The sequence below is a fragment of the Cyprinodon variegatus genome, unplaced genomic scaffold (assembly GCF_000732505.1).
Source record: "Cyprinodon variegatus isolate N-32 unplaced genomic scaffold, C_variegatus-1.0 Scaffold79, whole genome shotgun sequence".
NCBI classification, from domain to species: Eukaryota; Metazoa; Chordata; class Actinopteri; order Cyprinodontiformes; family Cyprinodontidae; genus Cyprinodon; species Cyprinodon variegatus.
The window spans coordinates 489,705-503,904 of record NW_015150532.1 but is presented as its reverse complement, the minus strand read 5'-3'; the positions used below and the strand labels follow the sequence as shown (position 1 = coordinate 503,904).

The following is a 14,200-nucleotide window of genomic DNA, read 5'->3' as shown; positions in this document are numbered from 1 at the left end:
CAGAGGAGAAGAAAACGACGAGCTGTGATCATAGAAAGTCCGGAGAAAATAGACCCAGTGTTTAAAAGTGAGGAGTTAAAACAGAAAAAAACTTCATGAGTTCCCTTTTTGACTCATGTTAAGCTGCTAGAGACGAGCCTTAAACGCTTCCTTTCTTATTTAAAGAAAAACCTTTTAAATGCAACGCTGTTTGATATATGAGAAGACCATGGCTGCCGATACGAAGAGTTCACTGAGCAACAATAAAGACCACAGCGGGAGGAAGCTGCTGGTCGCTGTGGATCTATTCTGCTTGTTTCTAGGTAAGCGCAGCTCACCTACATCACTGTTTAGATACATGACACATGTATACATGTACACATGGACAAACTCATACATGTTTATAAACATATAGATGTACATATGGACAAAAACAGATACATGTTTGTAAACATATATATGTTTATAACCAGGTTTATAAACCAGATACATTTTTATAAACGTATATATGTTTATAAACCTGGTTATAAACATATATATGTTTATAAAGATGTATCTGTTTGACCATGTGTACATGTATACATATGACATGTTTATAAACATGTACACATGTACATATGGACAAACAGATACATGTTTATTGACATGTTTATCAACATGTTTATAAATATGTTTATCAACATGTATATTTATAAACATGTTGATAAACATGTCACATAAAAGCGCGGCTGGCAGCCAATATATGGCTTTTGACTCCTATTGCCTGTTTTTTTTAGGAAATCTGTTTGAATTACAATTTTTATGTATTTAATTCGATTTTACTCGAGATACATGTTTGAAAATCACCTGTGTTTGAATATATTTATGCAAGATACCTGCAAGCAAACTGGGGATGTCAATACGATGATAATATCCTGTATTGGTCCGATATTGGCCAAAATCTAATATCGGATTTTATCTCCCTGTATCTAAAATCTCTGATATTGTTATGCTGGTAGAAACACTGCTTCTGTTTAAAGTTTCTGTAACTCTTTTGTCAATATTATGATATATATTCTGTTGTTCTTTTTTACACTGAAAAAATGTATGCAGCCACTTTTGGTATCTGCTTAATCGTATTTAGTAACTTTAACATATTTTTTTTTTCATGTTAACATGGTAGGACATAAACAATTGTGTTAAAGTAACTAAATATGATTAAGTTGATCCCAATTTTTTTTTTCAGTGCAATATCACTTAATCAAGCCTTTTCTAATATTCTACAGTTTGCAATAAGTAATTGAAGCATGTATGATTCGTGCTAAAATCACATTAGGTTAGCATCTGTATTGGTCAATTTTCTAAGCAGCAAAATTAGTATTGTTTCAGAAACACCCCCCCAATACTTACAATGGGACCGCCAGACAGCTTGGCTCCTGGTCAGTTTACTTCATCGCAAGTGTTTTCTCTTATTATGGTGATAAGCTATAGAAATGCAAAAATCTCATTCGAAATCTTACTTTGTTTACAAATAAATAAATAAAAACATTGTATTGGGGGAGTGGTGGTGTTTAGAGCAGGGGCTTGACCCCTGGGAAGTCTGCAGGCTCTTTGGTTCAAATGAATGGTCCCTTGGCACCACATAGTGAAAGCCCACTGCTCCCTAAGGACAGGGGTTAAAGTCAGGGATGATCTACACTCATGAAAATGATGACTAGTTTTTTTTTTATGATTCTGGTCCCTCTTCAGGTTGGTTAACTAAAACAATATGACAGATTAAGACATTGTAATAGAATCCAAGATTGTCAAAGCATATTAAAAGTGTCTGCATCGCAGGATGAAACTGTAGGTACGCAATGTCCCACATGAGAGAAACACCATTTCATAACTCAAAATATTTGGTAAGATTTAACAGAATCTGCAAGGGTATAAACAAAGTGGTGAAATGACAAGCAGCCATCAGGTTATCCAACCAAAGCTTCTAATAGAGTAGTCATGCAAACCCAAACTGATCATGTTTTGTTTGTTTTGGTTTTTGTTGTTGAGCCATATATATATATATATATATATATATATATATATATATATATATATATATATATATATATATATATATATATATATATGGTTAGATTTTTTTTTTACTTTTGCAGCCACTATGACTTTCCCTAGAAGTCAGAGCATTTATGTAAGAGTTGAACAATTTATTATTTTTGAAAAATTACACTCAATCATCACAGGTAATATGAAATGAGTTTGATTCAAGTGTCTCATAGCTTTGTTTAAAGTTCTGATTAACCTGCGCTGCATAAAAGAAAAGGTCTTTTTTTTTTCCTTAAAAGGTATTTCCTTTGAGTTTTGAGCATATACAACAATTTTACAATGGAGTTACCTTTGAAACAAAACAAGTCAATTATCTGAAGTGCATAGCATCTATTTTTCTTATGTTAAGCAAAACAAAAATTATTTTAATGGCATATCATTCTATTGACCTGAAGATTTATTTTAAGATTTTATTTTTCTACATTTTTGCTTTTGCAGCATATAAAGCCAATATAGTTGTCAAATTTTATAAGGGCTATGGTAATCCCCACAGGAAGTGGAGATTTTAACTTTAACTTTTGTGGCAGATAGTTGGAAGTCCCCTAAATCAGACGCCATCAGGGGCTCTGCTCGGCCTTGGAGCAGCTAAAAATTAAAACGTAATCCCACCCAGACCCAGAAATTCATGTTTAACCCACAAGAAAAGCTGTTCTTATGTTTTCCTGAATATCACCCAAGTTCCTGGTGTTCTGTTTCCCTCTGTCTCTGAAATGGGCTGGGTTAGAGGAAACCCACTAATGAACCGCTCCAAGAGGGAAAGTCTACATTTCTCTGCCCTCCACCCACACCTGTATCCATACCAACCTCTGCTTTGACTTCTTCTGTTTTTCCAGAATGGCTCACATTCCTCACAGCGGCAGGAATGCTTGTGATGTTAACATCTAGGGGGAGCGTGTGTGGGATTAATTAAAACCAGTGGTTATTTACCGGACCCATGTGCATGTTAAAAGCTCTGTGATGTCCAACAGCTGCAGGTAGACTTTATTTTCTTGGCTGAAACTTTATTTTTTATATATAAATAAAAATTTTAAACTCCTCCCTTCATTTTAATTGATTCTTGGTGGAGCCATAGTCCTATAAAAGGGTTTGAAATGTCAGTGTAAAGCTATGATTGCAAGCCAGATGTTAGAAATAACTCTATGACAGCTTCCTAGTAAACCCACCAACTGTTAGCAGTCTTGTAAAGAATAAACACAAGTTTTTTGGGGGTTTTTTGGGTTTGTTTTGTTTGCTTTTTTCAGAAGTGCTCTGTTTAAGTCTTGGCTGGTTTTTCATCTCTGTGGAGGGTCAATCGCCATCATTTAGTTCTGTAAACTTCACAGAGAGAAACTTGTCAACAAACCAGCCGTGTGTTTCTGTCTAAAGATGTAGAGTAAAGAGTCTGACCACAAGGAGGAAACTGTGGGCCACAACTAGTAATCTCCTTCGTCCTTACCCACTAGAGTTATTCCTGCCTCCAAGGATATTATTTGGTTGTTTTATGGAGTTCAGGCTCCTTTCTTGTCTGTAGATAATCAGTGGGAAAAAGAAAAAAACAAAACAGTTTTCTGGTGGAAAACGTCGGTTTTACTGAGATCTGTCAGGAACTGATCTCTGGTCAGGCATTCAAGTTCAGTTTACGTTAGGTTGCAAAGAGTGGCTATAGTATTTCCTAGCTAATCCTCTGACGTGCAAAGGCACTTAAGCACTAAGTGCACGGCTTTAAGCCAAACATCCACCTGCTGAATTAACCAGACAAATACTAGCAAAAGTCTTCAAACCATTAAACATTTATGAAGTCATTATTTTTGTGTTCAGTGACAGATGTAAGTGGAAATAGATCTTAAAATGCTAGCATGAAAATCAAACTTTTTTTTTTATTTAGGCAGATTTCCTTTTACCCCAATGTTCTCTACATATGTTAATCAACAGCTGTGAAAATGAAAGCACCCATCTGCCATGAAATTAACTCATTATTCTCAGTCTGAATAAGGGTGTCCACTAGTTTGGCTTAATAAAAAAAAGGGAGGTCTAATTCTATGACTTTTTTTGTTGTTTTCAAATGTATGGTGGGTTTTAATCCATTCCCAGTCACTGGAACATTCCACAACACTTAAGAGTGTCTGTCTGCATCAATGCTATTGGCTAAAAATGCCAGATTTCTACTTTACTGGGTGAGTGGTGGCCTAGTGGCTAGGGCATAGAGCCTGGAATCCTAAGGTTGTGAGTTCTAAACCCGCTCCCATAGACTGCCACTCTGGCTCTCTGAGCAAGACCCTCAACCCCCGATTGCTCCCCAGGCACCCCACGATGGCAGCCCACTGATCCCCAAGGGGATGAGTTAAATGCAGAGCTAAATTTCTCCTATGTGAGATCAATAAAAGCTCAATCAAAAGAAAAATATCATAGAAACGTGGTTAAAATTTATCCAAATGGCTGCATTTGGTTCCTAAGTTGTATGTTGAACACCCCTAATCCAAACAGTCTCCAAAACCGTTCAGAAATTCTCTTACTGTAGGAATTCCCAGATCAAATGTCTCTCAGGAGCAAACACAACCTGTCCAAATTGACATATATCACTCCTGCTACAGAAATTTCTCAATCATTTCAAGTGGAATTGGACTTCCATCAAATGTATCAGGCAGGAGTTTTTTCCCTGAACACAGTGGAACTATGAGCGGCGTTTTGCAGCAGACTCAGCTGACAGACAGACTGGCAGCTGAAAGCAAAACAACAACCACATCTTTGTGTGTGTGGGCACTGCTCAGACAGGTCCATGCATTCTCACCGCAGACTGTAAGCGATCCCTAAAAGGGGAAAATGTTCATGTTATTTTGGTTTTTACAGTTTTTACCCCCTTGATGTTGACTCGATGTTTTTCTAACATGAGCTGCGCATTTCCACAGACACGATAAAAACCTGCTCAGGTGCTGAAAAACACGTCTCACACCTTGGTTTAGTTTGAGTCTGGGTTTAAACAGGGAACTATGGAAATGTATTGCATTCACCCAGGAAAAAAAGGAAATTGGTCTGTTTTTCTTAATTAATGAGATCATTTTTATGATAGAATGAGATAATGCTCCTCTGATTTTATAGTGGATTATAATGGCCATTTATACTTTTCTTTTGGGGTTGAGAAACTGTTGTCTTTTAGTTATGTAGATGTGATGACTATTAATTAGTTTGTCAGCTTTGTTAAAACACCTGTGTGCTGAGAGCTTCTAATGGCACCGTTATTTCCCCCTTCTTCTACTCTTTACAGTTTATCTCATTACTTCAGAAACACAAGTGTTTTGTATTTATTTTTTCATAAAATTTGGGGGTTTTTTCCAGGTCAGAAAAACAGAACGTTTTTGTCAATTTTTCCAAATAAACATGTAATTAATTCAGAAAAACAGACCAGATAAATGCAAAACACTTCAATAGCAAACAAAACATGCATTCACCGAAAATTAAAAATGTATTATATATATACCGTATATATATTTTGGAGAGGGATTTTGAAATATAAAATTTGGAAACATTTCAATTTGAAAGAAATAATAAATGAAAAAACAGTTTGAGACAACAAAGTTTCATTTGTATTCTTTTTATTTACATTTTTATTTCTTTAAGTTACATTTATGTTAGATTGATAGCAATTATCTCTGTACATAACCAACAAAAGTAAAAATAAATAAATCTGCAGACCTCAGTGTAATTCAGGAGAAGCCAGATTAATGCGTTTTTGAAGGTTATCCATGTTTCTGAACTCAAAAATACTTCTAAACATTTTAATTAACCATTATTTTTGTCATAAAAATGTGTGGGAGTATTTCAGCTGGCTGATGAGCAGTGTGCAGCAGCAGTGTTTTTCTCTGTGCTCCCTTAAGCTGCAGAAACTCTAACCATAACATACCACTCTGATATCTTATTAAAAGGTTTAAAACCTAAGACTTTATGAAATCTTCCTGTTAGACCTTTACTGTATATTACTATAGTGGTATTTTGAAAATAAAAAACACAGTGCTGATATGAAGGACTAAACATCTCATCTCTATTTCAGCCGTTCAGCTTTTCCGTAGGACTCTGTTGTCTTTAACTTTGAGCTAATGCAGGTATACACCCTCACACCTGCTGACTGGAGTTGATGTTGGCGCGACAAGGACTCACCACCACCCTCTGATGTTTCATGCAGGCTGAAGTGGGTGGGAGGGGAAAATCCCAAGATGTTGCACTCACTGCTGATGCTGCACTGTTACACGGATGCCCGGGGTCATGGCACGGAACAGGGGAGAAGAAAAACAGCTGAATGCCTGGAAGACAGGATCTGACTGGGTCCTTCTGTTTCTTGTCATTTTTTCCCCTCTTTCCCTAGAAGATTTTTCATCGGCTTGGTCACTTTAGGGCTCATTGAAAAGCCACGGTCTGTGCATGGACTTAAATTCATCAAGGATTTCGCCAGATCTTTGAACCCCCCCACCCCCAGCCTCTGGGCTTGTGGTTAGTCTGAGTCTGTGAATGTGTTTAAAGAGATTGCAGAGGTGAGGGTTCTTAAGCAATGCATTTCACGTCCAGTACCTCCAGCCCCCCCTTCCCTCCAGGACATCAGCAGTCTGTACTGCCTCCTGTGTTGTTCTCTTCAGAGACAGATAAACCAAAGCTTAGGGGTCTTTGACATTCAGGTTCAAACGTGCTATAAAGTGAGATTTGTTTTCACAGCCACAGAAGCGTTGAGACGTCCCGCCCTATTTCTTTTTCCTCCGGTCCTGCTTCGGAGCGGAATGTCGCCCCAGGTTTGGTATTTGTTTGAAGAGTGACTGAAGGTTAATAATGTGAAACCTGCTGAATGTGGAGAGCCGAGCGACATTCTGGATTTCCCAGAGCACCAGAACTCTCTGTAACCTGAACCGGGCCCAGCTGGACTGTTAAAACCACAACTTAGCTCTGTGTATATGTGTGTGTGAGTACGGGTGGGTGTACTGGGTTCAGGGGCTTAGCAACTCAAGCATGTGTTTGACATTTGGTCTGAGAAATTGGCCCATTCTACCCCCTGCCCTCCCCAATACTAGTCTGCTTGTTTTCCTTTATATCTGTGGATCACAGATGACTTTGACTTGAAAGCAAAACGTCACTTTGAAGTGCAATGAAAGCATATTTTCCAAATTCTGTCGTGAGATTGGAAGGCCTCTCCTGGGTACCTCGTTCACCCTTTGAAATCAAAGTCCTCCATCATGACCTCTTGGGAATGAAGAAAATAAGCTGCCATTTTCTCTTAGCTGAGCTACACCCAGCCCGTTTGTTTTCTGCAGATAAAAATAAAAGATCTCTTCGCCACTTTAGGTGGTGAAACACTTGAAATCGATTAAACTCCCCAGAGGATTCTGAAAAGGGGCCTTTTAAAGTCTTTGTCAAAGCCTTTGCCGTAAAGATAGCCTTGTTGGAATTGTGTGGGGCTTTTTCACTTGTAATAAAATAAGCTAGAAAGGTTAGAATATAAAACTGGCGACCTGTCCAGGGTGTACCCCACATCTCTCCCATTGACAGCTGGAGGTAGGCACCAGCACATGGATGGATGGATGGATGGATGGATGGATGGATGGATGGATGGATGGATGGATGGATGGATGGATGGATGGATGGATGGATGGATGGAATACACCTTCTTCAAGAGTTTGTGGTTTTAAATTTTAAAACAAAAACACACGGTTCTTCAATGCAATAAGTGTCATCTAACCATATCTTACATTATTATTCTAGCCAAGGAGTATTTCTCATCTTGTTTTGCAATTGATAAACAAAGCAAGATCAGATTCCTTTAGATTATTGAGAACATTCTACTAAAAAAATCTGCAATAATCTGCCAGTGCAGAAAGACAATTGCAATAAGTAATACTTCATGTTTTGGGAATATAATAGGGATGTTTCACCTGGTTTAATTTCTTTAAAAGCCTTCTTTAAGGCTATTAATCGAAAAAGTAATTGACAGATTAATTGATTTGCAAAATAATCGTTAGTTGCATCCCCAGAATATAAATAATGATTTCAAGAACTATTTCACTGCACTGGCAGATTATTCCACTTATTTTTGAGTAAAATCTTCTCAGACTAAAATAATCTTACACTCTGTTCTTGCTTATTGAATCAACCTCAAAACAAGATCAAAAAGACGTTTTGACTAATTATAAGATTGTAAGACTTGGCTTGATGGCCAATTTTTCGTGTTGTTATGTATTGTTTTTTTGCAAGAAGAATACATATGGATTATTACAGTAACAGTAACATATAAGATCAAACCAAAACAGAATTTTGGGGAACATCATCACATCAATGAAAATTATTTGCTTTATTTGCATACAAATGATCATAAGATCATTAAGAGTTCGTAACATGACTTATCTGCTGAGTTTGTATTTAAAGGCTGCTTGTCATTTCACCTTCTCACAGTATTTTTGATTATTTAGATGTCTGACTTCTTCGAATATGTTTATCATGTCTTTTTTCTGGACATTTTTTACTGACCATGTATTTTAGATAGGTTTAGATTAGTTTTTTTTATGTAATTATGTGGCATATTCTATAGTGTGATACAGGATTAAGATTATACCCAACTGGGTAACAATATATGTGAGATTTTAGCTTTTTTTGGTGATATTTAACTACAATGAAAACAACAAAAAAGGTGGAAGATGATAAAGTGTGTATATATAAAACATGGGAATGAATTTACTTAATTAATTAATTTTACTTTTTTTTCTGATTGTCAGTATTTCCAAATAGCAGGAACCTTATTTTAGCCAGGTGACAACAAGTAGGGGAGGGGCGACACAGCATAGGCTTATGGGAAACAGATTATTTTTGCACTTTCTCTGTTCTGTAATTGAAATGAGAGAAATTAGAAAAAATTGTTCTTTTCTTCTTTTTTGGGGTGTTTTTCATTTTCATTTCAACAACAGTTTTACATCTCGTTTTGTGACGATGCTCTTCTTGAAAGTCTTAAAAGTGGTTTGTATTTACTCTCCTTTTCCCAGTTGTTCGAAATGTCCTAACAAAACCTGTTTACCTGCATTCATGTATCTGTCCAAACATGCAGTGGTTCTCGTCGGCGTGTTTTTACACAAGTCTCCCTTCCCACCTTACCAGAGGGGGTTCTTCTGCAATGACAACAGCATCAGGCTTCCCTATAAGAACAGCACGGTGTCCACCACCGTGCTCACAGCTGTGGGCGTCACTGTGCCCGTGGTGTCTGTAAGTCCTGGTGTGGTAAAGCAGGAGAACAAGGGGAACACACGGAGCACGCTCAGTTCACCAGTGGCTGGCTGTTTTATCATTGCATACAGATTTTAATGGCTTCCACAGGCCTTAAGTCTCACTCAGTGGTTTTATCCCATTGACTTCAAATCATTTATGCAGCACATGCAGCCCTGCTGCACCTTTTTCCATCATGTCCTACCATAAGCTGCCAGGATAAAATCCAATCCTTCAGGCAGGCTTAAATTTGCATGCATTTGAATCAGACGAATGAAAATAATCATCTCATATTTTCCAGTAAACACTTTATGGATCTGAAACTTTTCACTTGCAGTCCTACAAAAAGAGCAAAAGACTATAAAATATTAAAGGACACAGCTTTGTTTCGATCAATTATAAAGTAAGGCTCCATCTATTGATCATTTGGGTAATTGAAGAATCTATTGATCATTGGTCAATCTAAAAAAGATAATTTTAGCAAATTAACATTTCTAAATAAACAAAAAATATAGAAAGAGAAACCTTTATTCTATAATTTATATATAAATTTTTAATTTATATATTTATATATAAATAGAAACATTATTATATGATTGTAGAATTTTTACTTTTAAGTGTCATTTTGATTACCAAATTCGCTGATGATTATTGATTTCAATAATGCATTAATCACGAAGAAATCATTTCAGCCCTAAATAAAATAAATATTTGCAGAAAGTTTAATTGTCTACAAGTAAAACAGGTGATGAGCATCTTAAGGTGATATACTGAATCTTTTCTCTAAATGTTTAAACTGACAACTTCTTTGGAAATTAGGGATTTTTATTACTTTTATCAGGCAATTTTTGAGCCCAAAATAACAAACTTGCAAATATATTTTTCCGTTCTGACACACATTTTTATGTTACAATCTCATCTATCTGTAAACAAAGACCATCAGTGATAAGAGTTTATTGTTCTGCACTTTTTATTATATTAAGCAGTTTTTTGTAGATGCAGATGGTCGTTTGTTCATGTTTTAAGCAGAACAGGGCCATGTTTGCAAAGTCGATTAACTCCCCTTTAATGTTTGGAGCCTGTCGTGAAATTTGCTGATTATATTCTCCTCCTGCCAAATCCCAGTTTCTAATTTCAAATTTGCCATATAAATTGTTAAAGTTATGAGCTGCTTAGAAAGATGCACATCAGCAGAATGATTCCTCGTTAAAAACAACCAGCTGTTACATAAAGCATACACAATCCTTAATTGACAGACTGAAAGAAGCACCCGTCTTATCCACAGTGACCCTCTAATAATAAAAACAAACCAATTCCCCCTGATTATTTGATGAGACTCAGACTGCAGCCACAGAACGAACTGAGCCAGTTCCAGATGTTCTCATGTCACCTCCTGCTTGTAACCACAGCCTCTGTAATTTGCCTGTTATTAACCTAGCACCTCCATCTCTCTCCCCTTCACCCATCCATCCCCCCACCCCCACCCCACCTGCTCTTCTTCCTCTCTGTGCCACCCGCTCACCTCCACACACTAGCCGGCCTGCCTTTCTTGGTCATAGAGACCTGCGCTGTTCAGCCTTACCGCAGAGGGTTTTACTGCGATGATGAATCCATCAGGTACCCGGCCAAAAAAGGAGACACCATTAGCGACGGTGTGCTCACCGCGGCAGGCATTCTAATCACCATCCTCTCTGTAAGTCACCACGCTCTCATCACTAATCTCATCCTCACTCCTCATGTTTCAGCTCCATGCACATCTACTAGCAGCACCTGTGGGAAACACACAAATTCTCACACGCTTTTTTTTTCCTCTCCATCTTATTGCTGTTTTGTATGTTCTGTGTATGCAGACGATTCCAAGAAGTGCAAACAGTCAAAAGCTACAGATGTTCATGTTTGACTCACAGATATGACTTAATCTATTGTAAAAGAAAACTGTGTTTTGTGACAAAACCTTAGCATTGAGTCAGATAAACTTAAACTTTGTATATTTTTCTGCATGTCACTGGTGCTACAGTCATCAACACACCCAACAAATTGTAAAACAAAATCCATCTGAAAGATTTTTGACATTTGCACAGTGTTTGAAAGAGTGTCTGAGATATTTTAATGAGGAGCCAATGTTTTATCGTAACCCTAATTAAATTAATATGATGTGAAATAGTCCCATTTCCATTGATCATAGTTAAAGTTGTTATTAAAGGTATACTGGAGAATTTTTACAATTTTTTTAAAAGACCCGCCGTCTCCACTTCAAAATAAAAAATGCACATGCAGAGCCCTGTACCCGCTCCCGAAAGGGAATGCCTATTAGACACGTGCAGGAGCGTGCACAAGCCCATTTCATCTCATGCACGCTCTGATTAAAAGCTGCTGTTTGAATCGCTCATACAAGCTTACTTTCCAAAAGAAGATTTGCAATGTTTCCACTACATTAGACTCACCTAGCCTCGTGAGACCATCCTGATCTCGCGAGCTTTCAAGGTTTTACTCACAGATCAGTCTGGCTACTTTCCGTTAAAGAAAATTTGGAGCAGTTCACCAAACGAACGTCCAATCAGCGTTGGCTTTGAGGCGGGTTGAGGTGTGACCCACGAGAAGCGCGACAGTTCAGTCTAAAGAACATGGCGGCTTCAGCCGATGAAACTAGCGTTAGCGTGGCTATCGAGCAAGTTTTATCGGAATTACAGAGTATTTCTTCACTGAAAGAAGAGCAAAACACTGCTCTGGGGGCTTTTCTCAGAGGAAAAGATGTTTTTGCTCTTCTCCCGACTGGTTTCGGCAAGAGTTTGATCTATCAATTGGCTTGTGCCTGGCTTGTGGTTGTGTTTTCGTCGTCGCTCTGTTAGTACGTCATATGCTTCATCTATCACCAACATAGGCCAATCAGCTAACCAGAATTTTCACCCCTTCCCAAAATTACTTCAACGGAAGGTTTCCAGATGGATATGCGGAGCAAATCCAGCAAATCCATCTGGTGGATTTAGGTTAAGACTCACCACCGGTAAGTGAAAATGGGGATGAGCCCCTAAACATATCACCAAAATGATTGGCAATTAGGAGAACCAATTATTTTGATGAATAACGTGGAAAAATAAAATCCTCCACTATACCCTTAATGGTACCAGATTCCAACTTGAGTCGCACTTTAGGGGCAAGATAAAACTTTAGACTCAATTTATTCCTGGGGCCTAAAGAAACAAAAAAATGACTTGAGAACATCTCTGCATCAAGATTTGTTACCACAAAACAAGTAGTTGGAAATAATGCTAGGGGGCAGTGCAGGTACAGACTTCCCTCAAATATCTTTGTGTTTTATCAAATGCTCCTTATCTCTCAGTTTGGACATTGAGGGAATAAACTAAGATTATCCAGCGTGATAAATGATGAGACACCATCTCCATACCTGGGCTATCTGCCAGAGCTGCTGGCTCCAGAGTATTCTAGATAAGAATGAGCCAACAGCACTCATTCAGAGTTTTCCCTCGGGCAAAACGAGATGGCTGAAGTGATTACGGCTTTTCCAGTAAAGTGAAGTTTTTGATTAGCTTGGAGCACCCTCCAGGGGGAAATCAGTGACTATGTTATCCCAGAATTTAGTCCTTCTAACAAATTGATTGTATTTATATTTGAGTGTCTCTGCATCTGACCAGGCTGCTTTTGACAGATATGCCAATAAAATACGATTTTCTATCTAAAGATGACGCCCGGTAATTTAGCTTAACAACTGCACAGAAACTAAATTTAAACTCCAGCTATTCTTCCAAGAACTCTGCAAAAACCAAGCCTGTCTCTCTACACCATAGAAACAGCTACCAAAGCATGTAGTTAGAGCTTACAAAATATTTTTCGACACCTCAGTAGCCACATAGTGATACGTTCACAACCACAAATGGGTAATTTGTCTGCAAACAGATTCCTGCAGCCTGCTCCAAGCAGAAGGCCTGTTTAGAAAATCAGCTTTTATACCTCACATAATATGTGCAGTTTTAACCTTGCTTAGCGACGCCACCTCGCTTCGTGACCGAGGCTGCCTGTGTTGTGTCCCCCCCAAGCAGAGTGCTGCTCAGACGTAAAGCCGCAGGGGCGAGAAGGAGCCACGGCCGTGTAATTACGGTTGACGCAATGGTTGTTTGGTTAAATACCATAATTGCTGTGGTGGAATTGTGGCATGGGCCCCATGCAAATAAAAAAAAAAGTGGCTTGTATTTCACTTTTCCTCAGCAAGACCTGACTTTTGAATCCATCGTTGACCCACCCCCTGGCATGCTCTGGTCAACATTTGAATTTTATGAAGCAGAAGAAAAAACAAACAAACATGGGTTTATTTAATGATTCATAGCTCACAGGCAGTGGAAACCAGAGGAGGCAATGCCCTTTGTAATTTATGCTGGCTTTTATTCTGGCCGATAGGAAAACCAATAAAGGCGTTGCTTCTCAAATAATCTTCATTTTTTTCTTGTGCTAAAATATTCTCATTCTACCATGTTACAACCACACAAAACAGTGTGGTTTAGGGGGAATTTTTCTGTGATAAACAAACACAAAATAACATAGTGAAAGGGGAAATATGGTTCCCAAACTGTTCTACTAATACAAATCTGAAAAGTTTGGTGTGTTTGTTTTTTGTTTTTTTTAAACCTCCTTGCATCAGTGACATTTAGAACCACCATCCACCTCGATTTATGCTGCTTTATAAATCGGGCTTCCATCTATCATTATACATCCAATAACAGTCTACACAGAATAGATAGAGATCGGATTCTTACATTGACTGGAGTTCCAACACATTAATACCTGTTTTCCATAAACCATCTGCTGGCAGCTCTTTATTGTTGGTGTCCTGCTGAAAGAGCTTTGGAAAAAATCTTTGGACAAGTCTCAAGTCTTTTGCAGCCTATATTTAGTAGGAATGCACAATATAAAAAAAAAA

General features: G+C 37.9%; 1 protein-coding gene across 2 annotated transcripts in view; it reads left to right on the top strand.

The window, feature by feature from the left end:
- The window catches only part of LOC107083637 (lipid phosphate phosphohydrolase 3-like), a 21,459-nt gene continuing 7,259 nt past the window's right edge, over nt 1–14,200 (top strand). Inside the window, exons 1-2 of one of the 2 annotated variants that reach the window (XM_015373004.1) lie at nt 1–302; nt 10,803–10,960. In XM_015373004.1, coding sequence (XP_015228490.1) covers nt 179–302; nt 10,803–10,960 — 282 coding nt within the window. In that variant the 5' untranslated portion in view covers nt 1–178. Of the gene's footprint in view, nt 303–9,112; nt 9,268–10,802; nt 10,961–14,200 lie in introns of both variants that reach the window. The other variant, XM_015373006.1, reaches the window with a different exon arrangement.